Below are 27,614 nucleotides of genomic sequence, written 5' to 3'. Positions count from 1 at the left end.
TGCGCCGCAGCGGCCGGATGCGGCGCGATGCAGTGTTTTTTGCCGGAGCAAAAAACGTTGCAGGGAACGTTCGATCCGGCCGCGGCATCGGCTAAATCTGCCGCATGCGGCAAAAACCGGACCGAACGCAAGCCCCTGCGGCACAATACGGCACTAATGTAAGTCTATGCAAAAAAACCCGCAACCGGCGTTACAAAAGCCGGTTGCGGTTTTTCTGCAAAACGCCGTATTGTGCTGCAGAGCAAAAATCCGGATGTGTGAAAGTAGTCTAAGCTCTCCACACCCTTTTGGAGGAAATCGAAACTTATGCTTTACAGGAGGTGGAGTTCTATCCTCGAGGAGCTATATGTGAAAGAGGTCGTACCCTACATTCCCATTTCTACACCTTCGGATATGGCGTCCGCTTCTATGAAAGAAGAGTTGACCTGTTCCGTCTGTCTGAACATCTATACCGATCCTGTAAGTCTGAAATGTGGACACAGCTTCTGCTGGGAGTGTATCGAGAATGTGCGTAAAGCACAACTTGGATCTTCAAGTCTTACATGTCCTGAATGCAGAGAGGAGGTTCAGGAATTACCATCGCTGCAGAAGAATGTGAGTCTGAGTAACATATCCAAGCATTTCCTCTCCGCTCAGCAGGAACGAAAGACAGCGGACATCTTTTGCACTTACTGCATTCATTCCAGTGTAGCAGCTGTTAAGTCATGCCTCCTGTGCGAAGCTTCATTGTGTGAGGACCACCTTAAGGTACACAGCAAGTCAGCGGACCACATCCTGATAGAACCCATCACATCAACGGTGAACCGAAAGTGCTCCACCCATGAGAAAGTGCTCATGTATTATTGTACTAAGGATGCCACCTGTGTTTGTTTCTCTTGTGGCCTGGCTGGAGAACACAAGGGACACCAAATTGAATCCCTGACAGAAGCCTCCAAAAAGAAGAAGGAAAGCCTGAAGCAACATCTTGGACACTTGACCTCAAAGAGACAGGAGATGAAGAGAAGTTTGGAGACGTTGAAAGACCTAAAAACAGATATGTCTGAAAAAGCAGCTTGCTTAAAGGATAAAATCACCACTGTGTTCAGAGATGTCAGAAGGCAGTTAGATTTAATAGAGAAGAAAGTAGTTTGTGAGATTTCCAGTCAAGAGGAACGAGCGTCACTCTCAGTCTCTGACTTGATTGGTCAGCTGGAGATTAAGAAGGACGAGTTGTCCAGAGAGATACATCATCTTGAGGAGCTGTGCCGTATGACTGATCCACTATCTCTTTTACAAGCAGGATCTTCAAGTTCGTCCACAGGAGAGATAAGTGACAAGAGCGAGAAAATGGACATCCTACAGGCTATAAAAGGTTTTGATGAAGGTCTGATCGCGGCCACCTTGTACAAGGGCTTAGCGGAAATTGTGACCAGTATAAAGAGGAGATCCTATATCCCGGTGGACCCGCACATTTTCCTGGATGTTGAGACAGCAGCAAACTCTTTAGATGTTTCTGTAGACTTAAGATTTGCATCTTGTGTAGTTCAGAACAATCTCCCCGAGACACCAACAAGATTTCAGTCACCTCAAGTTTTATGTACTAAAGGTTTTTCTACAGGGCAACATTATTGGGAAGTAGAAACAGGAAAAACTGGAACCTATAGGTTAGGAGTGGCTTACGCCACTATAGAGAGACAAGGCCAAACATCTTTCATTGGAAATAACAAGAATTCCTGGAGTTTCCGTAGGTTTAAGAATAAGTATTCCATTCATTATGACAATAGAAGTGTAATTGTGTCGCCCTGGGCAAGCCAGGGGACACGGGTAACAACACCACCACACCCCACACTCCAGGTAGGAACACCTCAGTCAAAACACAAACCCTTGTTGCCTTCCTCCAGAGGTTGATGATGCACACCAGGGGGTGGGCCAGGCGGTTGGCTCCGCCCACCAAGGAGCTCACAACTCTGGAGGCGGGAAGTAACCAGGCAGTTAGAGTCCAGTGAGGGACATGAAAGAGTGAACAGCAGAAAGCTCAGGGAGGAGCAGGAGTGAGGAGTGAAGCCCAGGCAGGGCAAGTGTGAGGAGAGCAGTAAAAGTAAAGAGCAGAGTGAAAGTGACAGAGAAGCCTGAAGGTCCGTGACTGTGTGTCCGGACGGAACCAGCAAGGTTGGCAACGACAGTGAAGGTCTGAAGTGGGACTGTCTGGAGGTTACTGAAAGGACCCCGTTGGCTGTGTGCCCGGTGGTCTGGAGCGGATACAAAGGACAGTCAGCACCAGGACAGGGGCTTTTCGGACCCCAGCAGGGCTAGGAGTCGTCGGATCTGCTAAATCCGTTAGTGAAGGGGACGTAGATTCTCCCAGCAATAAAGTCCCGATTGACGGCAACAGCCCGACCAGTACCGAGGAGACGCCGCCACCGCCAAGGCACCAGTTTCCTCAGGGCCAGCGCCTGCGGGCAAAGTGTAGAGCTCCTCCGGCCCAGATTGCAGTCGGGGAGCGGGTAACCGGAGGGAATCCACCGATACCATCAGACAACATAGGTGCAAGGAAGAGAACCGTCACCGTCACTTACCGGGAGTGCAGGTGCAGCCGTCTGTGGGACCGTCCTACCAGCCGTTTGTTTACCGTACAAACTGTGTCCGTGTCAGGCTGAGTGAGTACCATAGTGCCGCAAGGCACAGCGCTGCCCCCGCGTCCCTGTGCCCTCCAGGCCCTACACTCCACATCTCATCACCGGGCCCCGGGATCACCAACCCCTACCCACGGAGGGGCAATACAACACCCGGCTGCTCCCATCACCATCCCCGGGATCCCCATCTGAAGCAGCGGTGGTGCAGTCACCACAACCGTGGGTGGCGTCACGAACTATAACCCCAACAAACAACCCCCTTTCACTCACGGGCGAGGAGTGTCGCTCGAGACACCCCGGGATCCGGCCCGCAGCTCGAGCCACCAGGAGCAACTGCCGGACCCGAGCAGAAGGGGTGAGCGCGGTGTGCTGACACCCTCCTCCCCGCCCGCGACATAATGATAACTCACATACCCTCCAGTCAGACAATAGCCATATATCTGGATTATGAGGCTGGACACTTGTCTTTTTATGACTTGAGTGACCCCATTATACACATACACACAGTAAAAACAACCTTCACCAAGCCAGTGTATCCTGCCTTTCTCATTTGTGAGGACTGCTGGCTAAGAATTCTCAATTAAGAGAAAGAAAAATATATCGTAGATGCACCCCAAATTTAGAGAAAAAAAAAAAGGTAAAAATAAAAATGGGGTCCGTCTTATAGTCCGGTGTTGTCTTACCAGAGGGGGGCATCAGTGGTGGTGAAGCAGGGGGTCACAGGAGGCAGAGGTCGTGCTGGCAGGTGCGACGGGTCAGTGGCAGCAGGCACGGAGGTGGCAGGCGCGGCGGCGTCCGTGACGGGCGAGTGGTGCAGCAGGCCGGTGCAGTGAGTGTCCCAGTGTCCGCGGTCCTGGTTCAAATTAGTGATGTGTCGGTCGTGAATGATCCGACGCAAAGATCCGGCTCCATGCTGTGACTGACAGGAGCCGGATCCTCAGTGAGAAACTAAACTTTCCAAATGGCTCTTTTCGCCACGGAAACCCCGCCCACCCGCTGCTAACTCCTGCCCACTCAATCTAATTGGTCCCTTGTAAGTGGGCGGGATTTAGCCACGGGTGGGCAGGGTTTCAGCAGCGTTACTATAATTTTAAATAGGTGTTCACTTGCGGTGAACACATTTAATGGGGAGCCAAGAACGATTCGAATGAGCCAGCTCTTTTTGGTGAGCGGAGACATGGGAACCGGACCACCAAAAAGAGACTGCCCATCACTAGTTCAAATGATGGCGCCTGGAGCGGCAGATGCGCAGATGGAGCCATCATCCAAGTGCTCCATCTGCGCACGCGCCCGCTCCCAGCGCCATCATTTGAAACTGGAACCGCGGACACACTGGGAAACCTCAGACCTGCCGCACAGCCACCTGCACGCACAGAGTGGCAGCCAGCAGGCCGCCCGCCCAGAGAGGCAGCTGGCACCGACAGGCACCTGGCTGCCGCCCACACAGAAGCCTCCCTGGTAAAGCTATATATATTTGGATTTTAAGACCCACCCCTCACTTTCCTCCCAAATTTTTGGGAGGAAAAGTGCGTCTTATAATCCAAAAAATAAGACAGACACACACAGACACACACAGACACACACAGACACACACAGACACACACAGACACACACAGACACACACAGACACACACAGACACACACAGACACACACAGACACACACAGACACACACAGACACACACAGACACACACAGACACACACAGACACACACAGACACACACAGACACACACAGACACACACAGACACACACAGACACACACAGACACACACAGACACACACAGACACACACAGACACACACAGACACACACAGACACACACAGACACACACAGACACACACAGACACACACAGACACACACAGACACACACAGACACACACAGACACACACAGACACACACAGACACACACAGACACACACAGACACACACAGACACACACAGACACACACAGACACACACAGACACACACAGACACACACAGACACACACAGACACACACAGACACACACAGACACACACAGACACACACAGACACACACAGACACACACACTGTTCGGACAGCCGCAACTCTTCTACTGTGTATAGTGGAAGTCCTTGGGGAACGCACGCATTCCTCTGACTGGAAAAATACTCCAGTTCCCCATTGACTTCCATTATACTTTGTAGAAGAGTCGAGCCTGTCCGACCATCCAGCTGGTCTGCTCATTATGAGTACCGAGGACCCGAGCACTAGAGCTTGCTCATCACTGGATACAACCATAATCCAATAGTTTACTTTCGCTTAGGCTAAGTTCACATTTCCGCTAAAATCTATCAGTCACAATCCGCTGCTCTTGTAAACAGCGGAATCCGTTTAGCGGATTCCGCTGCTCCCATAGACTTGTATGAGCAGTGGATTGTGACTGATGATGCTGCGTTGCACCCTCCGCCCGACTGATCAGTCGTGGAACGACTGACCGCCGGGCGGGGGGAACGCAGCATGTAACGTTTTTTGAGCAGCGAGATCCGTCGGATTTCGCTGCGCATGCTCTCTGGCTCCCTGCACACGTCACCAGCTTTGGTTGGTTACCCGATATTTACCCTGGTTACGGTGCAAGGAGCCAGCGCTAAGCGGTGTAGGCCCGTAACCAAGGTAAATATCGGGTAACCAAGGTAAACATCGGGTGCTTTGCTGTTATACCCGATATTTAGGCTGGTTACGTGTGCAGGGAGGCCGACACTTCCCCGCTCGGCCCCACCCCCTCCCGCACTCCGCACATGTATGTACACACACACACACACACACACACACACACACACACACACACACACACACGTCCCCAGCCATGCAGACAAGCACTGCCACTGACACCCTCGTCTGGCCCCGCCCCCTGCTCTGCTCCGCCCCCTCCCGCACTTTGCATGTGCACACACACACACATACATACATACATACATACATGCACATACACTCACTCACTCACACATACACTCACCTGTCCCCAGCCATGCAGACCGCAGCACTTCCACTGACATCCTCAGCGCCTGGCCCCGCCCCCCGCTCGGCTCTGCCCCCGAACTCCGCCCCCCGCACACAACGGAATCCGACAAAGAATTCTGTTCTTTGTCATCCGTTGTACAGCGTTGAACAGCGCATCAGTCACATGCGTCAAGGGACGCATGTGACTGATACAAATCAACGGAAATGTGAACTTAGCCTTATACTCCACAAGCAAATTATCCTTCACCTACATTTAGTACTGGCCACATGCTGTGGATCTGTGATAAAGTACAAGTCTGAGTAAAGCACTTAAAGGGAATCTGTCATCAGGTTTTTGCCACCTAATCTGAGAGCAGTATAACATGAGGGCAGATTTCCTTACTACAGCAATGTGTCACTTATGGGCTGCTTAGTGTAGTTTTGATAAAATCACTGATTAATCAGCAGTAGATCATAACAGGACTACTAGGAGTGCAGTCAGGTAGTCCAGCTCTGTATAACTGCTAGATCTGCAGCAGAGAAAACATTGATTTTATCAAAATGACAGCAAACCGCTCAATAAGAGATACATCCTTGGAATCACGGTCTCTGGCTCTACATTATGCTGCTCTCAGATGAGGTAGCAAAAACCTGGCGATTTCCCGTTTTTGTTTTTTCTCCCCTTCTTTCATGAGCCATAACTTTATTTTCCAATCAATATAGCCATGAGGACTTTTTTTTATTTTGAGGGAAGAGTTATAATTTTGAATGACATGATTCATTCTGCCCAAGATTGTACCAGAAAACAAGCAAAAAATATTCCAAGTGCTGTGAAATCGCAAACAAAAACAAACCCCTGCAATTGCACAATTTGCTATGTACTGTATTTTTAAAAACTCACCAGGCATTCGGATTTCCCAGTTCAGTACGAGTTGGTAGATACCAAACACATACACACATCTAAGAATTGCGCTTTTGTCGCCATTTTCCATTATTCCATTATTATTTTTTTAGGATCTGAGGCTCAGAGACTGCTTATTTTTTGCGTTTTGAGCTGGTATTTTTAATTGTACAATTTTTGGATAGATGCTATGTTTTGATTGTCTGTTATTGCATTTTAATGTCATGTTGTGGCGACCAAAACAATTAAAAGAAAAAAAAAAATAATCTAATTTTGGCGTTTAAATTTTTTTATCCTCGGTACACAGTGTACCGATCAAATTAATTGATTTTGATAGATTGGGCATTTCTGAACGCGACGATACGAGAGACCGTATTTAAGGGTCATACAGGTACATCATCGGTCGTGAAAGGAACATTGTGATGTCCATTGTTCAACACCAAGTCAATCCTTAGCAGGACCAGCGTTCGCTGCAATAACGGATACTTGTCTTTTTGGGGATGTCTCTACTAGTTTTGCATATCAGAGACTGAAATGTTTGTTAATTCTTTGTACACTAGCTTTAAAGGGGTGGTTCACCCATATTTTTTATTGTCTAGAATGATCGATATTATATTGAGAAACAATGTTTCTCTCAAATACCTTGTGGTGTCAATAGTGCCTGTGAGAGGCGCTATTGCAGACCGCTGTTCCCGCTCCAGTGACGTCACCGTTAAGTGCCGCACACGTCACATCCGTGCAGCCGGCTACATTCTGAGCCCATCTGCTCCCTGCTCCTCCTCCCTCCTAGCACGTCTCTTGCTTGCAGCATTCTGCGAGGGGGGAGGGGGAGCAGGAGACGCGCCGTGCTAGGAGGGAGGGGGGGGGCAGCAGGAGACGCGCCGTGCTAGGAGGGAGGGGGGGCAGCAGGAGACGCGCCGTGCTAGGAGGGAGGGGGGGCAGCAGGAGATGCGCCGTGCTAGGAGGGAGGGGGGGCAGCAGGAGATGCGCCGTGCTAGGAGGGAGGGGGGGGCAGCAGGAGACGCGCCGTGCTGTGCTAGGAGGGAGGGGGGCAGCAGGAGACGCGCCGTGCTGTGCTAGGAGGGAGGGGGGTAGCAGGAGACGCGCCGTGCTGTGCTAGGAGGGAGGGGGGCAGCAGGAGACGCGCCGTGCTGTGCTAGGAGGGAGGGGGGCAGCAGGAGACGCGCCGTGCTGTGCTAGGAGGGAGGGGGGCAGCAGGAGACGCGCCGTGCTGTGCTAGGAGGGAGGGGGGCAGCAGGAGACGCGCCGTGCTGTGCTAGGAGGGAGGGGGGCAGCAGGAGACGCGCCGTGCTGTGCTAGGAGGGAGGGGGGCAGCAGGAGACGCGCCGTGCTGTGCTAGGAGGGAGGGGGGCAGCAGGAGACGCACCATGCTGTGCTAGGAGGGAGGGGGGCAGCAGGAGACGCGCCGTGCTGTGCTAGGAGGGAGGAGAGAGGGGGGAGCAGGAGACGAGCCGTGCTAGGGGGAAGGAGGAGGGGGGGGAGCAAATGGGCTGTGACAGCAGTGAAACACCGCTCACAGCTCAGAGTCTGGAAGACTGTAGCCGGCCGCACGGATGTGACGTGGCAGCATTGAACGGGTACGTCACTGGACGGGGAGCAGCGGTCTGCAATAGCGCCTCTCACAGGCACTATTTACAACACAAGGTATTTGAGAGAAACATTGTTTCTCAATATAATATCGATCTAGACAATAAAAAATATGAACCACCCCTTTAACTCCATGAGATTGGATGAGACGTCTGACCAATTTTCAAGTCTGATCACAGATTCTCACTGGGATTTCAGTGTGGACTGTGACTGGGCCATTCACACAAATGAATACGCTTTGATCCAAACCATTTATTGTAGCACTGGCAGGAAGTTTAGGGTTGAAGTTGTGCTGGAAGGTGAACCTATATCCCAGTCTCAAGTATTTTGCTGCCTCTAAACAGGTTTTCCCCACCAGGATTTCCCTGTATTTAGCTCTGTACATCTTCACAAACAACTCTGAACGGCTTCCCTGCCCCTGCTGAAGAAAAGCCTCCCCACAGCACGATTCTGCCACTACCATGTGCAATAGTAGGGACGAGGTTTTTAGAGTGACATGCAGGGTTAGTTTTCTGCCGCACATAGTGTTCTACATTGGTCTCATCTGAACAGACCACCTGCTTCTTCCACAAATATATATTATCACAATTTTCAGATTAAAAGGGATCAAGTGACCAGGATTTTTGTATATAACCTAAAGCCAGTGCTATACTGGCACTATCAGGCTGATTCTATACATACCTGTAGTGGTCAACTCGGATGTTTAAGTTTTGAAATTCAAGTAAGTAAAGTTTATAAAAATCAGCAGCTACTTGAGTGACAGCAGCTGAGGATCAGATAATAGCTGGGGGGAGGGTATGCATAGTCATCCCCTTCCCCTGTTATGCTAATTCTAATTATACCATCGATTTACTTTTTCACTAGCAGGACCTGTGTGAAGTCATACCCATGTGACCAGAAGGGGCACCCTACAGAGAAGCAGCTGGCTCCTCTCAGTGGCAGACCACGTGACCGCCATGGGACCCGTGAGCTGGTCCCCCCTCATATGAAGGGTTATGTGGGACCCATTATACTATATGGAAGGCAGTGTGGGGCCATTACAGTATTTGGAGAGCTATATACGAGGGGGGACAAAGATAAAAGCATGGGATGGGAAAGTTATATGCTGAGAGAAAGAGCATCTTTCCCTCGGCACTCAGCTTTCCCTTGCTCTGATATCATGGGAAAGCTGTGTGCTGAGGGAAAGCTGTATGGCAGAGCGTGAGGAAGGTGCGTGCTAAGGACAAGCTGGATATCAGAACATAGGAAATCTGGGTGCTGATAGAAAGATGGATTTCAGATCATGGGAAACATTAGTGCTGAGGGAAAGAGCCCTGTGTCAGCGACTGTCCTGTACCCAGAGTGTCGGCATCATTATTCCGTACCCAGAGTGTCTGTGCATGGTTGGGGGGTGCCTAGATCCAAACTGTGCATCGGGGCCCATCAAACGCTAGTCACACCACAGCTTTAGAGTACTAAAGAAAACAATGTTTCCCGCAATAGTGCCGCATAATGGTGTGTCACCAGTATAGAATAATACTGCAGTTGTGAATGGAGTTTCAAAACCTAAAAATGAAGGTCAAACTCAAGATTAAGACCTTCTGTTGAACGAGTTTGCAGTTTATGAAATCGAGAAACACTTGTGATCTGAATTTGTTAATGAGATTACCTCCTTGTCTGGGCAATGATATTTGTTTAAGTATCTGAAAACGTAATGGCGTTAAAATGATGGGGTAACTCCATCATTTTACATCTAATGGTATACTTGTGTGTATTCGATCACGTATTCGTTGGGTGGTTTCACCCACATACATGAGGCCACAAGGACACTTAGCGTATACGACAAATGACGAATCACATGTATAGAAATTCCTTGATGTAGTAAATTTTGCCAGTATGTGGATGCGTGACCTGGTCACCCTTCAGAATATTGGAGCACCGGCTGCGACCCAAATGTGGGAAAAGGGTCATGTCTCGATGTATTGTTAACTTATTCCTGTATTTTGCATGCTGATCTGATGAACCAGTATCATCTATGATTTTGACTTCAATGTGGCTATATTTGCTTTTTCCTATGCATTTCTTTTTATGTGAACTAAACAATCTTGTGCAATTATTTGCAGTTTTTCCATTGTCCCTTTGTATCATTTAATCTTAAAAGGGAACCTGTCAGGTCCAATATGCACACAGAACCAGGAGCAGTTTTGGGTGCATATTGCTAATCCCTGCCTAACTGTGCCTGTGTACACTAGCATACATAAAGGGATCTCTAGAAAAAGGATTTCTAAAGATCTTTAATGAGCGCGGGGACTAGTCCCCTGGGCGTTAGTTCCCCTGGCTAGTCGGCTCCATTAGCATGTAATTTATGCCCTAGTATGCCAATATGCTAATGAACGCGCAGTGTCAGGATAATCTCAATCCCCTCTGTCGCCATCGCGTCCGACAGGGGATTTCGGCTCAGTGCGCATGACCCCGGAGTTTGGGTCATGTGCACTATGAAGCTGGGTGTACACATCCTGGCTTCAAACTGAAGTAGTGCACATGACCCAAACTCCGGGGTCATGCACACTGAGCCGAAATCCAGCGAACGCGATGGTAGCGGAGAGGTGAGTGAGATAATCCTGTGACGCTGCGTTTTCAGTAGCATGTTGGTACTCCCCTGTGGGCTTGCTAACATGCTAATGCAGCCGACTGGCAAGGGGAACTAAAGCCCCCTCGCTCATTAGCATACGGTAAAAGATCTTTAGAAATACTGGAAATACTTTTCTAAAGATCCCTTTATCTATGCTAGTGTATACAGGGAGGGTTAGGCAGGGATTAGCAATATCCACCCACAACTGCTCGTGGTTCTGGGTGTATATTGGACCTGACAGGTTCACTAAGAATATTTGTCTGTCTTTTTTAGGCAGTGAACAAGGTCTATTCGCACACTTAACATTTGCGATCGGGTTACAACTGAAGGGACGGCGGGTGTGTGTGTGTATATATATATATATATATATATATACACACACACTCTCTTCCTCTTCTCCCTGGTCTGTCTGTGTACATTGCACTGCGGTTGGATGACATGTGAGTGCAGTGCGAGGTTTCACACGCGCCCATAGACTTGTATAGGGGCACGTGAGCCGAGATATTGCTGCTAAATGCAGCATGCTGCAATTCTTCTCATGCTGATAGGGTATGAGAAATCAATTGCAGATGGACACTGTCCCATAGTTTTGCACTGGCACGAATGCAGTCCAATGTTTTATCAGATTGCACTTGTCCATGCAAAATGCAAGAGGAACCGAGGCCTATCTCAAAGTAGAGTATGAGAACATTCGATGCCTTACAGCTAACTTTTTTTTTATTATTATTACACAGCGGGTAAAATAGTCAAACACATCTATTTTCTAAATAAATATATATTTTTAAAAAGGTACTGTTGACTTGAATTTTTCACCAGATATCAGTAACAGCAAATCCAATCCACACAAGCAAAGAAATCAAAGCATAGATGTCCATACATCATACATTCAGTGGTGTAATTATAAGAAATGAGACAGGGAAAAAAAGTATTGAACACGCTAACTAAAATTTAATACTTCATAGAAGCGCCTTTGTTGGTGATGAAGCATCAAGAGTCCTCCTGTATTGAGAAACTAGTGGCATGCATTGCTCAAGTTTGACTTTGGGTCATTCTTAGGCTATGTCCGCACGTTGCGTCGGAGTACCTGCAGTTTATTCTGCACGTTTTTCTTCCCTTGGTTTTTGACCAAATGGCTTTTGACCATTTTTTAGCGCTAAAAACGCATGTGTTTTTACCTGCGTTTTCACCTGCGTTTCTGCAGATGCGTTTTTGAGATCAAGACACTGAGAAATAAAGTTGAATTAGTCAAAAAGAATGAAAAAAGAGAAAAAAAGTATAAAATTAAGTTTTAATAAAACTATATGGGAAATTATCAATTTTAATGTAATAATAGTGGTTATGCACATTTTAACAGAAAAATAGCTAAAGTTTATTATTTTTTTACATTTTAATTTTCGGTTATTGTGTGTGTGTAAAGGAACATTAGAACCCATTAATTTTTGGCCAGAAAAGCATGCGTTTTTGGAGCCAAAAACGCAGTTGAAAAGCAGGTAAAAAGCATGAAAAACGCAGGAATTGTGATTTTGGTTGCTTTTTGCCATTTCTCATTGACTCCAATGTTAAGGAAACGCTGCAGAAATGGCAAAAACAACTGACATGCTGCTTCTTTTTCAGCATGGTTTTTGACCACAAATATGCAAATTAAACGCTGCAGAAAAAAAAAGCAAAGTGCAGACAGGATGCTTTTCCCATAGACTTTGCTGGAAATCCAAATCGCATGCGTTTTTGCACAAAAACGCTGCTGCCAAAAACGCTGCAGAAACGCGGTAAAAAACGCAACGTGCGAACATAGCCTTACACACAACCACACTTCAAATCCTGAAGGTCTCATTAGCTCCTTCAATGAACTCTAAGCATTAATTCCTTCCATACATTTTCTATTGGATTCAGGTCTGGTGACTGATGGACCATTCTAGCAGCTTTAATTTTTGTCTCTCTGAACCCAATTGAGAGTTTCCTTGGCTTTGTGTTTGGGATCATTGTCTTGCTGAAAGGTCCACGCTCGTTTTATCTTCATCATCCTGGTAGATGGTACATTTTTCCATTCATCCCCTCTTCATTTATGTGAAGTTTGCCCATGCCGTATGCTGGAAAACAGCCCCACACCATGATGTTCCCAACTCCAAACTTCACAGTTAGCATGGTGTTTGGGGGGTGGGGGGGGGGGGGGGGGGGGAAATAGTGATATGCACGGCCTTTTGGCCTTCAAGCATGGCGTTTATTATGGAGTTACATTTTGGTCTCATCTGACCAGACTATATTCTCAGTATTTCAATGGCTTGTTTAAATCTTGTTGTGTTTTTTTGTTTTGTTTTTTTTTTTAATTACGAAATCAGATAACTTTTTAAAAGTACAGTTATATCAAACATAAACCAACCTACCTCCCCCCCTATCCTACCCCCTTGTCGATATATACAAAAACTATGCTAAGGGTCATGGAGGATAAGTGCATTACTTATCGTTTTCTTTGAAACAATTGTACCTGCCGATTCCAGGTCTTTCTGTAGCTATCCACATCCTTGGCTCTTTAACAACTATTCTGATATTTCTTTTCACTGCTGTCTGAATTCTTGTGGAAAGCACCTGGTCGTGGATCATTTATGGTGAAACCATGTTCTTTCCACTTCCGGATTATGGCCTCCAACCGTGCTCACTGGAGTCTTCAGTAGTTTAGAAAATTCTTCTGTCGCCAATGCCATCAGTTTGTTTTGCAACAATAAGATTGAGAAGGTCTTGAGACAGCTCACTGGTTTTACCCATCATGAGAGGTTTCTTGTGTGACATCTTGGTAATGAGACCTTTTTATAGACCACCAATTGAGCCAGCTGATATTTTTCACTAAGTGGCAGGATTGCTTTCTAATTTACTAGAAGATTTAAACTGGTGTCAATTTTCCATGGGTTTTTACATCTTTCTTCATGTGTTCAATACTTTCCTGGTGTAATTTTTTATAATTATACTTAAATTTATGGACATCTATGGTTTTATTTCTTTGTCTGTGTGGATTGGATAAGGTTGTTAGAGACATTTGGCGAGAAAGTTGTCAATAGCACCTTTTAGAGATATGAAAAAGAAAAAACCCAAACAATAAAACACTGGCGCTCCTTCTAAAATGGTATAGCTGCTGGTAGAAAGACCAGTTGTGTGCTAACCTGTCAAGGATTACATAAATAGAAATATAGAACATGTACCGAGTTGAAAGTGTAGAAATAGTAACAAGATATAATTAAAAATCAAATGAAAATAAAGACTGTCAATTAAATAGCAAAATATTACATAAATGTCAGCAGGCAAAATGCTATAAGATATTACAAAGCACAGTTCTTCATAGAACACCTGATTAATGAGCAAACTAGAATAGGTTACTGTGCTACCGTAAGACCAAATGTGCAATTCATGTAATTTTACAGGCTAAAAGAACTGATTAAAGCAAAATTACACACACACACACTGTAAAATATATATAATGTGTAAAATATATATAATGTGTAAAATATATATAATGTGTAAAATATATATAATATATATTACATACATACAATATATTTGGTTTTTAATTATATTTTGGTACTATTTCTACACTTTAAAGCACGGTAGATGACCTTTAGAAATCTATTTACGGTACTTTAGAAGATTGGTACAGGCAAAGGAGTCTCCTGCAGAAAGGCAGGGAAATAATGAATAATCATTTTTATTTGAAATTCATAAAAACTATTCACAAGTAAACCGCTAGACCTCAGCAGGACTTATGTAATTTGGTTATATGCATGTTCATGTGTGTAGAACTTAACCATGATCAAAAAGAGACTGTCACCAGGTTTTTGCCACCTGATCTAATAGCAGCATGATGAAGGAAAGAGACCCCGATTCCAGCAATGTGTCACTTACTAGGCTGTGTAGTGGTGCTTTTTGAAATCAATGCAGCAGGAGATCAGAGGACTACTTGGCATGTTGCTAGGTAGTCCAGCAGATGCATGAGCTCGTTATTACCCTGCTCTACACTCATAACTGCTATATCTGCAGCAGAAAACAAATAGATTGATTTTTTATTTGATTTTATAAAAATTACCGCAAATAGCTCAGTAAGTGACATCACTGGAACCAGGATCTCTCTGTCTATATTATGCTGCTCTCAGATGGGGAGCAGACACCTGGTGATAGCCTTAAAGAGACTATGTGCGCACTAGAAAAGTGATTTTTCTCAAGAAAATTTCTTGAGAAACTTCTGGGAGTTGAAGATTACCGCACCTGCTGTAAAAAAAAAAAAACCAAAAAACCGCACCAAATCCACGGGAAAAACACATGCGTTTTTGCCGTGGATTTGCCGCAGGTTGGTCCCTGTGGGTTTTTTATGCTGTAACTGCAATAAATAATATAAATAATAGATAGATAATGGATAGAGTGAAAGATTATTAGATAGATGAGAAAGACCTATATAATATACCACCTCCCTGCATATTCTAAGCTGGCACTGTCCCAGTAAGTGAAGAACAGAAGGTTCCCCATTGTCTGGGAGAGCAGTGCAGTGACCTGAGCTCACATCAATAGCCCAGGTCACTGCAGGGGATGACGAGCGCTGCTGTCAGGAGGATAGATGAGATCATTACCTGCTGTGATGATCTCCTGCAGTCCTGCCATCAGTGCTGTCACTGACTTCTATGCCCGCCGCGTTGTCAGCAGTATCGCGAGAGCCCGTGATGTCACCGCTAGTGACAGTCTCGGGCTGCGGGCATAGACAGCAGTGACGTCAGGAGGGAGGAGATCGTCACAGCAGGGAATGATCTCATCTCCTGACAGCAGCGCCCATCATCCCCGCGGCTGCACGCACTGCTGTGTGTCAGTGTCTGCCTGCGCTGCAGGGTGACAAGCTGCTGATACTGCGGGCAGACACTGACACACTGCAGGGCAGGCAGCTGCGGGGCCAGAGCAGGACACAGACTGCACGGGCACCTGGAGGTCACACGGAAGTGCTTCTGTGCGGCGTCCAGGGAGGAGTGTGACGTCTGTGTTTACTCTGCTCCGCTTCCTCTTCCTGGCATAATGACATCACTCCCTGCAAAACCGCAGGCAGCGATGAACATTACCGCAGGTAAATCGCGGCTATACCGGGGGTATACCCCCAGTATTTCGTGATTACATCCCGGTATTTCACTCCATTCACTGTAATGTAAATCACAAAATACCGGGGGTATACCGCAGCTACCTGCGGAAAAGTAGTGACATGCACATTTTCTCAATAAATTTTCTCAAGAAAATCTTCAAAGAATTTTCTTGGGGGGGGAAAACAAAAAAAAAAAAAAACAAAAAAAAAACACCGCAGTGTGCGCACAGCTATTTTTTTTCCCATAGGTTTTGCTGGAAAATGTCTGCAGAAAGATTTAAAAGATTTCTCAAGAAATTTCCGCAGAAAAACCGCAGGTAAAACGGCCTAGTGCGCCCATAGCCTAAGGCTAAACGCCAAATTGCATAGGTCCAGCTGAGGTCTACTGGTTTACCTGGGTATAGTATATGGAATCCAATGCAGGAATCCAGTGGGTCTCTGTGCCGCAATGCATTTCAGCTGAATGTGCTTCCTTGGACACACAGTCAGCTGAAATAGACGCTGGTAGGCCTCCCTCCAGCACAGACCTGATCGCTCTGCGCCTGTTACATCCCTGGCTGCCAGTAAAGATGGGAGGGAGGGAAAAAAAAAAAAAAAAAAAAAAAAAAAAAAAAATTCTATTATATGACATGATGTATACCGTTACCGGAGTCCCCGCACTGTCCTGTCTCCTCCAACCGGAGAGCACGCCAGCACACACCTTACCGGTCGCTCAGTGGTAGCTCCTTTGTCCCTGGTTCGTGCCACCGACTCCCAGCACTGAATAGGTGCGCATGCCCTAAAAAGGGGCCAGCGTGCCTTGACCTGGAGATGTCTCAGCTTATGGCTGAGAAGCACTGGGTATAGTGCGATAGCGCCAACATATTCCGCAGCGCTTTACAGTTCATGAGGATCATATACAAACAAGTAACAGTTCTAGAAAATACAATATTTAAAAGGGGGGGGGGGGGAAAAAAAAAAAAAAAAAGAAAGACAACCCTGCTCATGAGAGCTTACAATCTACAATGAGATGGGATGGGGTGTCAAAGTGCAAAGTACAAGTGCTTACTTACAATGACAATCCAACCATCTTAAGAAAATGGGGGGAGGGGGGCTTATAAAGACTGTCCGTAGCCGTACCCATGACCCTGGGGCCAGCTGTGGCGGTACAGTGTCTAACCGAGCAGCACCTGGTAGCCATCGGCAGGCAAACCCAACCCCACCATCAGGCTCTGGTGAGTATCCAATCTGCGACTAGTCACCCCTCAGGTGAAAGGGAGGGGGGGGGTGGGGGGGGGGGAAATGGGGCTAGGTGAGTAGTTTTTAATTTCAGCCCTCAGCACTTGTAGGAGGCACCATACTGTGTTGTGTGGACTTGGGTGGGGAAAATCATACTCTGTGTGTGCCATAAGAGGGGTTTTGCAGTATGTGAGAAAATTAAGGGGCATAATTACTGTGCAACATGTTTCTCTCCCTGTCTTTAAGGCCCCCTTCACACGCACGTGTCTCCGGTACGTGTTAGGTCCGTTCCTGCACGTACTCCAATGTGAATCAATGTATGGAATTACACGTGCGTTATTCTATACGGTGCACGTGTCCGTGTGCATGATACGTTTGTTTGTCCGTAAAACATGGAGGCATGTCAGTTTTCCTCACGGAACACGCACCCATTTAACTCAATGGTCCGTGAGCACACGTACGTGACACGGATGCATCTCCGTATGGTCCGTTTTGTGCTTATTTGAAGCGATGTCACTCACTTTTTTTCTGTGTATGTCAGTCAATCTCTCTCAGTCTGTCTCTCCCCCCCCTCTCATACTCACCATTCCCCGATCACGGGCGCGCCACTGCACAGCTGCTTAAAAAAAAGCTCCGGCGGCTTTTACTATTTTGAAAATGCCGGCCGCCCATTATTCAATCTCGTATTCACTGCTTTCCCCGCCCACCGGCGCCTATGATTGGTTGCAGTGAGACACGCCCACACGCTGAGTGACAGTTGTCTCACTGCAATTAATCACAGCCGCCAGTGGGCATGTCAATATCGAGCAGTTAAGAAAAAAAAAAAAAAAAACCAAAACACCCACGACGTTTGGTTCCTCACAATTTGTATACCAGCCAGGGTAAAGCCATACGGCTGAAGGCTGGTATTCTCAGGATGGGGAGCTCCACATTATGGGGAGCCCCCCAGCCTAACAATATCAGCCAGCAGCCGCCCAGAATTTTCGCATCCATTAGATGCGACAGTTCCGGGACTGTACCCGACTCATCCCGAATTGCCCTGGTGCGGTGGCAATCGGGGTAATAAAGGAGTTAATGGCAGCAGCCCATAGCTGCCACTAAGTCCAAGATTAATCATGGCAGGCGTCTCCCTGAGACACCTTCCATGATTAACCTGTAAGTTAAAGTAAATAAACACAGTCAAAAAATCCTTTATTTGAAACAAAAAAAAAAACAAAAAAAAAAAAAAACACACACCCTTGTTCACCACTTTATTAAGCCCCAAAAACCCCTCCATGTCCGGTGTAATCCACAGAGGTCCTGCGACGCTCTCAGCACAGCTACGTGAAGCTGACAAGAGCTGCAGTAGAACACCGCCGCTCCTGCCAGCACCACACAGCAACTGAAGTGAGTCGCACGATCAGCTATGACGTCAGTCAGGTTACTCGCGGCCACCACTGGATCCTCCAACTGTGACAGCAAGTCGCCCGAGTAACTGAAGTGAGCTGCGCGATCAGCAATGAAGTCACAGGCGAGTTGCGGTCTCGGACTCCAGCTGGCCGTGGGTAGCCTGAGTGACAGCAGTGCTAAATCGGGCTGCTCACTTCAGTCACTCAGGGGATTAGCGGTCACCGGTGAGTCCTTCACGGGTGGCCGCTAATCAGTATGCGACACAGACAGAGCCGTAGTATGACAATAAAGTCAGGTGAAGTTCACCAGAGTTCATTCTCATCACGCGCCGCTGTCTGTCTGCTGTCAGCGGGCATGTAGCAACGTCATTGTGCATCACATGGAACATTTCACACGGACATTACACGTACGTATCACGCACACACGGCTAGCATACACCACCACACGGATGTCACACGTACCGGAGAAACGGACATAAAATACAGTTCACCGACGCAAAAAACGGAACGTAAGACACGCACGTGTTTTTCACATGCGTGTGAATGGGGCCTAAGGCTGTGCCCCCACCATCAGGCTTCCTGGTGTTCTGGATGCAGGATGCTTGCTCTCTTGTCCTGTGCGGGAGAACACGCTGTACGTGCCCATGATCAAGATTACTGGCCACGTGTTTTCGCTGTGTTCTCCTGCCTAGAACACTCATCTCCACAAGAATAAGTTAACATGCTGTGGCTCGGAAACCAGCACTGCAGGTCGGTTTACAAAGCACTAAAAAGAAGCATACTAGGCATGGGAATTCTATACATCCTATCCACTGTGCTGGTACTGTACGCCGCAACGTTTTGGATGCAGCAAAAAAGACCCGTTTCCAAAATACTGCCGACACTGATTGTAGGCACGTGCCATAAAAGATGGACTGTGCATATGTGTCGCCCAGGGTTATGGGGTACTCTGTCCCGGACGTTGTACAACTGGGGAATGTCACTTTGGTGGCCGTTTCCCGGTCCTGTGCCCTGGGTTTTTTTTTTTTTTTAAAAGGGGAATATTTACAGGGGATTAGAATAATATTAACACGTGATGCCACTTGTGGTTTGTGGCTACGTAGATTGAGCTGCCGCTGCACAATGTCCACTACTGGGGCTGGTGTTAACGGCAACCTGGATGTTAGGCCCTCCGCAAGCAGGGCCGGGCACCAGAGGGTAGGACATGTGACAGGCATCAGAAGAAGATAGTCCACACAAGGGGGTTCAGTGCAACTGGTTCTGTACTCACTTTCTGGTGGTAACTGGTCACCCGAGGCTGGCTGGTTTCACCTTCAGGTCCCCTTAGTCCCAGTGCCAGTTTAGTAACCTGGTAGCTTCTTCCCCTGCACCTGTCTCTGGTTGGTGGGTCCCCGTGGCATAGAGCAGCTGGGGTCCCCGTCTGGTGGTCTTCCACTGCAGTCCGTATAACGGTAGCGTGAACCCTGTGGGCACCAGGTTACTGTTAACTCCTAGTCAGTGCGTCTGCTCACTTTCAGTCACTGCTCACACTCCACTGTCTCCCCTAGACTGACTACTGTCTTCCTGACTGTCCGTCTGCCCCTCCCACCTAGTCAACTAGTGGACTGGACTGGCTCCAGCTCTAGGCGGCCATCCATTGGTCCAACCCTAGCCTTGTACCATTCTATGGGGGATTGTTGGGGAAAACTGGGATTACCTGGTTTGTGTGTTACCGGCACTGGGCTTCTGGGTCCTTAGGGGGTAGGCCCTGCATCCTGGTGAGGGATGCAGTACCTTGTAGCTCCCTGATTGCTTCAGGGGCCCTACACATGCGCCATGAGCCCACCTACTCCAAACAACAATTTTTTGGGGAGGGAGAGGGGGCTAAATCGGCTATTTGTAGTTGGGCTCAATGATTTAGGTACGGCTTTGTCAGTGGTTAAAAGAGTTCTAATTGTTTCCAAATAACATGGCCGACAGTCCATGTACAAGATCTTTCTGCAGGTTTAGGCAATTCCCGAACCTTTCCTCTTGAGCTGCAGCGGGATAACCACTATACCTGTACCCTCTGCAATGGTGAGAATGGTGATCAATCACTGGCCAAAGCCACAAGCTAAGGCATCTGTGACGCCCTGGCCTATCAGGTCGTCACAGGGTATTGTGCAATCTGCCCTTCTGGACAGTATCCGCATCCTCCTTGGTTACGGATCCCTGTTATTTGGTGTTGCCAAGATCAGAGCCAGTCAAAACCCTAGGAACACTCTGCACCACACCCACCAGACACCATTGGGGGGGGCTGAAGGGAATAGGGCCGCCCACTTTGGGGTTGGTAAGGGGAAAGTGAAAAGTGTAGAGAGGAGAAGTGGAAAAGGAGTGGAAGGAGTAGGAGTGTGGACTGGTGACTCAGAGGGAGAGGTCACCATGTTGGAGCAGGGCTCCTTTGGACTACTAGGTGGCAGACGTTGGTCTGGGCCTGGTAGGAGCTGGAACCCCGGTCGCAGGGGATTGTGTCAAGGGGCACGGATTACCAAGGAGGGTAGCCGGCGGCCTTGAGCCATCTCCGGGCAGGACCCAGGGCACGACGGGGGTACGTGGACCCAAGGCCGGGAAGTAGCTTCAAGCGTCCTGGTAATTTACCCGACGGGGGTGAAGTCTTCAAGATTCATCCCTCACCCGCTCCAAAATCGGGGTACTAGCTCACCGATGGGATAGGACTTTCCCCAGACAGTCCATCAAATCCCAAGCGTGAACCCTGAGAGCAAGCTCACTCCATTAGCCATGCAGGGGAGCGGGACCTGACTAGTTCCACACTATAGGGTCCAAACAGAGAAGAAGGTGCCACGGAAAAGGTCACAGGCTAACAAACCACACCAAGGGCACGGATCTAAAACGTGCTCCCTCCTGGCTGCAGCGGTGCTCAGAATTCTGGTTTACAAGCTGTCAGTGTCAGTATTCTTGGACCGAGTACGCAGAAACCCTTTCCTCCCCAACAGCACCCCTTCGCTACCATCACCAGGCCCCGGGGCACAATCCCCTACCCATGGAGGGGTTAAACACCTTGCTGCCATATCGCCGCCACCAGGCACCCCAACAGCAGCTGTGGTACTCCATCTTACCATGCACCGTGGGTGGCGTCACGAACTTCCAAATCCCCTGTACATAGCCCCCTCTTCACTTCGAGTGTCCGCGCGACCCCCTCCTCCCGTCCCGGGTCTGGAGACCCCTCGAGCCACCGCGGCTCCGGATCAGAGCGGCTCGGCCGCTGACACGGGGGCGGTATGTGACACCCTGGACTAGCCAGGTAGTCACAGAGACCCCCGCACAACACATGTCCCCCAATAAGGTAGCACCAGGCAAACCATAAAACCTAGTCACCTCCCTCAGAGCTTGATGGACACACCAGGGGGGGGGGGGCAGAGCCAGGCGGTTGGCCACGCCCACCGAGGAGTCCAGAGGGCCTGAGGCAGGAAACACAGATGAGAGTAGAGTGGAGTTTGAGCGTTGAGCAGTAGAGGAGGTCAGGCCTGTAGGACAGGCCTGTGACAGTGACAGGTGCCGGGGTTGGAGCCCTGGTGCCTTGGGCTAGGAGGCAGACGGTGGCCTAGCCTGCAGGAGTCGGGAAGACTGCTTGGTGGAACGGGACAGGGTAGTGGCCCGCCGGTACCGACCCGGGGAACCGACTCAGAAACCGGAGCACACAGAGGGGAGTAGGGGGGGGGGGGGGTGGTGTTTACTCAGACCCTGAAACGAGGTCCAGAACCAACTGGACGGAGTTAATAGACTGATTGGGAAAGAACCTAAAGTCCAGACCACAACCAAGTCCTAACTGAAGACAACAGCCCACCGAGGGGGATAGAAAGCCACCGCACAGACAGAGATCCCATGGGCCAGCGTCTGCGGTCAAACGGGCTCTCCAGACATACACACAGCCGGGGAGCAGACTCCCGTCGCTGAAGCGCAGGCAGTCTACACATACAATACACGGTGCAGGAGAAAGGCCAAGACCACCGAACCGGGTTGGGGACCAAACGCAGCCGGCTGTGGGCACCGACCACCATCAACTTTGTTTACCAGAGACTTGTGTGTCAATAACAGTGAGTACAACAGTGCCATCCGGCCACGCACCACCCAGCTACTCTCCCCAACGGGTCCGGGGGCCATCATCCCTGCCCATGGAGGGGGTTAACATCTTGCTGCATAACCATCTACCCCGGGTGCCCGGCAACTGCAGCAGTGGTGTCTACCTTCACCACAACCCGTGGGCGGCGTCACGAACTTAAACACGGCTCCGGCCGTACACCTACCTACCACCCCCCTAAGTAGCGCCAGCACCCTTTCAGAGCAAAGTAACCTCGGGTCAGAAGGCGCTTGAGCCACCCACCAACGAGCCCGGATCCGAGCGGCTCGGCTGCCGCCGAGCGCGGGGCGGTACAGGTACACATCTATAGGGACAGCATGAGTAACTGTTGACATGTATCACGATTGTGGAGAAGGCCCACAAGCTTTGTCTGCAGGACTATTCCGTTCTCTGCTTGCTACTGTTCTGAACTCAATTGCTAATAGGATTCCAAAAAGATCCTACATAGGAAGTTTATACAGGAGAACATGAAAGTTTTCTCCTTCTGCTTGTGTATTCAATTAAACATTTATAGTCTACTATAGCCAGGGGCAGAACCAGTTAATAATAATTCATAAAAGGTGAGGTCTGACATTTCAGACTCGCCCCGAATAGGAATAAGGTAAAACACACTCCACTAGATTTCTGAGACGTTTTTAACTCGTCTTCAATATTTTCGAGAATGGAGTCTGCTGATCTGGCAGATAAGCTCATTTGCTCCGTTTGTCTCAGTATCTGCAAGGATCCGATAAGGCTGAGATGTGGACACAATTTCTGCCAGGATTGTATCGATGTGCAGGACACCCTGGAGGAATCTGGAGATTCTATCTGTCCGGAGTGCAGAGTGGAGTCTCCCGAACATCAGGTGTTCCCGACAGCACAGCCTGTGAGTGAAGAAGATCAGATCTTCTGTACGGATTGCACCTTTTCTCCTCTACAAGCTGTTATATCCTGTTTGACTTGTAACGCTTCTCTATGCGATAACCACTTGCGAGGCCACAGTAAGTCTGAGGAGCACGTCTTCACTAAACTCAACTTCACATGTTCCACTCCCAAGAAGTGTGTGAGACATTACGGCTCTGAAGAAGACACAGCTTTCATCTGCTCTGAGGAACATGAAGGACACCAGGATGAGCCATTAACTGAAGCCTCAGAAAAGTGGAAAGAAAACCTAAGAAACGTTCTTGAGAGACTGTCCGAAAACAAAAAGGCTGCAGAGGAAAGAGTCGAGGACCTTCAGAAACATCTAACAGAAACCCAAGAAAAAGCATCTGGACTAACCGGGAGTGTTGTTGCACTGTTTAGAGACACCAGAAGACAGCTAGATGCCCTGGAACACAAAATCCTAAAGGACATCTCCAACCAAGAGGAGCAGGTCAAAGAGTCAGTCTGTCATCTCATCCATGAGCTGGAGATCAAGATATTAAATCTGTCCAGAGATATAAAGGACATGGAGGAGCTGGGTTCCATGATGGAGCCTTTGCCAGTGTTTCATAGATGGGAGTCCGTCAAACATAACTTGGGGGATATTGAGAAGGTCCTTGATCAGGACAGAAGTGCTCTGGATGTAGGTGTGATTTCAGCGACACTACACACAGCCCTTTCAGCTATCGTTACCAGTACGAAAAAGGATTTCTATGTTGAGCAGACACCGGATGTTGTGCTGGACCTTAGCACGGCATCTCATGATCTACATATTACTGGGGACCTTAAAAGCGTGTATGCTTCAGAATCCAAGCAGAGCCACCCAAAACTACCACAGAGGTTTCAGTACAACCAGGTTTTAAGCACCAGGAGTTTCTCTTCTGGTCGACATTTTTTGGAATTGGAGACCTGTCCCACCGGGAATTGGAGGTTGGGAATAACCTATCCCAGTGTTGCCAGGAAAGGCTACCACTCGCTGATTGGACACAGTGACAAGTCGTGGGGTCTGTGCAGATACTTGAATCAATATTTTGTTATACACCACAGAAAGGTCATCCCTGTTCTCCACAAGCCATCATCTCAGAGGTTGGGGATATTCCTCAATTACGAGGCTGGACAAATAAGCTTTTATGAGTTGTGTGAGCCGATAAGACACCTGTATACCTACAGCACCACCTTTATTGAAAGCCTTCATCTTATACTTGGTGTGTATACAGGCTGGGTAAGGATTAGAAGCTAGGTATACCAATAGGACCCATTTAATCTGCTTGAAGTCATGTAAAAAAAAAATATATATATATTTCAAAAGGTTTTTAAAATGTTTTTGTACAAAAAGGTGTATTGAGCAAGCAGAGCAATTTGAGACTGGTCATCCATCGCAACTAGACTGCACAATACTTGTCAAAATCATTTGCAGCCTTTCAAAGTAAGAGCTATAAGGAACATATTGTCTCTAATCCTGGTGGAAAAGTGCTCATGCACACCTAATTACATTTTGCTCGTCATCTGACTTTAATGGCCTATAGATAGATCACAAACCATGGAGATTTGATGGAAGAACACTCTGTAGGTAGATCGATCTTGTACAAGCCTTAGATAGGTCCACCAGGGTCTTCTCTGCCATTCTTAATTGTATCAAGCCATTAGGTTGCTGGTCTTCTTCGCCTTGTTCCTTCTATTGTTACGACAATTATGTCCTTCTGCTCTCTTTGTATAAATGTAGCCAAAGTAGGCAAGTTGTAGCTTTGTGAGCACCTGATTACCACAACCATTTACAGGCATCAGCATCCCAGAGAGTGAAGAATAGAAAGTAGTGATGAGTGATCACTACCATGCTCAGGTGCAAGATACTCAAGAGCAGTTGGATGCTCGAATATAATGTAAGACAAGCATATTTCCAGGAAAAATTTGCGAGATCCCATTGACTTTCATTGTACTCGTGAACTCGAGTCGTGGCCATCCAAGCATCCAACTGCTCTTAACGATTATAGAGCACCTGAGCATGGTAGTGCTCGCTCATCACCAATAGGAAATGGTTGTTTCTTGTCCTAGTTGGGACTGTAGGAGCGGCACGTGCAGAAGCAACAGGGTTAGAGCTTCTTTCATGACTTTTTTTTCCAATGAGTTGGACAACCCCTTTAAAATTTCAGGAAGTGGCAAAATAATTTTACGCAGGGATCGTCCAGTAGGCTGGATATGGTTCACGGTCCATACACAGACCCCAATGTCCAAACTGATCTGAACTCGCAGTGTCATGAGACCAGTGGTCAGTCCGGGCACAGTGGTCTGTAAATGGACCGTGAAATATAAAACATCTGAACTTGGCCCAAGACTGTTCCATATGATAAAAGATTATTTTAGTGTCAAGAGATATGGGGTACAGAGGTTGTATCACATTCTGATTCCAATTATTTTGCAGCGTTACACAAGGCCAGCATTGCTATAGGAGATAGGTTTAGAACTGCACATTCGGCTACTTGTACAGGAGTTGTCATTTTGGATCCATCTACACAGACCAATTGCAGTACACAATACAACTCATGGCAGATATGGGGCTATTTTTAAGAAAATTAAAAAGAAAGCAGTCATGTTTTCCTAAACTCAGACAAACTAACACTAGAAGTCCCAGAGAGGGGTCATTTAACATTTCTACCATTGGAACCTATGGAGCTTGAAATTCCTGGGACTTCTAGTGTTAAGAGAGCGCCCTTCTCTCTGGATCTCTAAATCTTCAGGGAGCCAGTGCAACGGACGCCTGTGTACAAACGATCTATAGCCATTTTGAAGTCCTGTTTTTCTAGAATAATAATGCTAAGAAAAATAAATAAATGACTACTGGTGGTGCTGGATGTGTCTGTTCATCTTCTTATTGCATTAAATAGGTTTTCACACTACTAATCAAACCCCTTCTCATATGATCTAGTGCTTCCCAATACCGGTAATATTTTTCCTAATATACTCCTCTATTACATAATACAGTGTGTCCACCCATGTCCTGTCCACCGCCATTAACTTGAGAACGGCGGCAGCTATAGGAATAGAAGTGGGGTCTAGGTATAGTAAAGTAGCGATGCACTACGCATTGAAACCACCTATAGCGCCACCTGGTGGAAAACAACAGTTAGCATTTTTATTTCAAAAACGGAACGAGAGAGGACCCCCCCCAAAACATTGAATGCTGGTCACACATGTGGCGCTCATTTAACTTTGATGCTCACAGTTGCCACCGTCAGCTGCAATGCACATCTGGACTCTGGACAGCATACTGTATCTTGCTGCACGTTGTGTAATATGGCAGGTGACACGTTTGCACAAGCATCTGTGATACGTCGTCGTAGGTCCTGCAATGTTGGTGGAGGGGTCGCATACACCTGCTGTTTGATGTGACCTCACAGAATGAAGTCCAATGGGGTCAGGTCAGGTGAGAGTGGAGGCCACTCCATGCAGCCACCATACCCAATGACTTGTAGGAAGGTCTCCATGAGGTATCGCTTCACGTCCGCAGCCTTGTGAGTTTTACACGTTCTAACCATAGCATTTCTGTATGCAAGGTGTCGATTCGTATTGAATTGATGATGCCCTACAACTTTGTAATTCACTATTTTTTTATCTATCTCGTTCCGTTTTCAAGATAAAAATGATAACTGTTTTCCACCAGGTGGCGCTATAGGTGGTTTCATTGCGTAGCGCATGGCTACTTTACTATACCTAGACACCACTTCTATGCCTATAGCTGCCGCCATTCTCAAGTTAATGGCGGTGGACAGTATATGGGTGGACACCCTGTATACTCAATATTGCTATGTAGCAATGCACCAAGGCTACTTCCGATGTTCCTAACAGTTGAACCCCCAACAAGTTAACCTCTATTCTATAGATAGGGAAAAACGTGGGACTAGTGATGAGCGTGCACTACCATGTTCTCGTAACAATCCGGTCAGAAGCTCGGATGGGCACAACTCGTGTACAGTGTATAATAAAAGTCAATGGGAAAGATCTTCAAGAAAAATGCTTAAGTTCTCCATTGACTTCCATTATACTCTGGTACGGATCGTTCGACTGCTCATGACGAGTATGGAGCATGGTGGTGCTCGCTCATCACTACTCGTTACAAGTATTGAGCACCCAGATGTGGAAGCTCTCACTCATCACTACTCCAAATGTATAAATCGGTAGAGTCCACTGACCAT

At 47.7% G+C, this 27,614-nt stretch overlaps 2 protein-coding genes across 2 annotated transcripts; both read left to right on the top strand.

The window, feature by feature from the left end:
- The first annotated feature begins 391 nt into the window (after positions 1-391).
- LOC142312815 (E3 ubiquitin/ISG15 ligase TRIM25-like) lies at positions 392-3,196 on the top strand. The gene is made up of 2 exons (XM_075351800.1): positions 392-1,768; positions 3,009-3,196. The coding sequence occupies exons 1-2, from the start codon at positions 394-396 to the stop codon at positions 3,194-3,196; spliced, it is 1,563 nt and encodes a 520-aa protein (XP_075207915.1). The 5' UTR covers positions 392-393.
- A 19,986-nt stretch (positions 3,197-23,182) lies between these two features.
- On the top strand, positions 23,183-24,664 carry LOC142312814 (E3 ubiquitin-protein ligase TRIM39-like). Its single transcript, XM_075351799.1, has one exon. The coding sequence runs from the start codon at positions 23,183-23,185 to the stop codon at positions 24,662-24,664; it is 1,482 nt and encodes a 493-aa protein (XP_075207914.1).
- The last annotated feature ends 2,950 nt before the right edge of the window (positions 24,665-27,614 follow it).

The sequence above is a fragment of the Anomaloglossus baeobatrachus genome, chromosome 5 (assembly GCF_048569485.1).
Source record: "Anomaloglossus baeobatrachus isolate aAnoBae1 chromosome 5, aAnoBae1.hap1, whole genome shotgun sequence".
NCBI lineage: Eukaryota > Metazoa > Chordata > Amphibia > Anura > Aromobatidae > Anomaloglossus > Anomaloglossus baeobatrachus.
The sequence above is the reverse complement of the archived record's forward strand: the minus strand, read 5'-3'. Positions and strand labels throughout refer to the sequence as shown.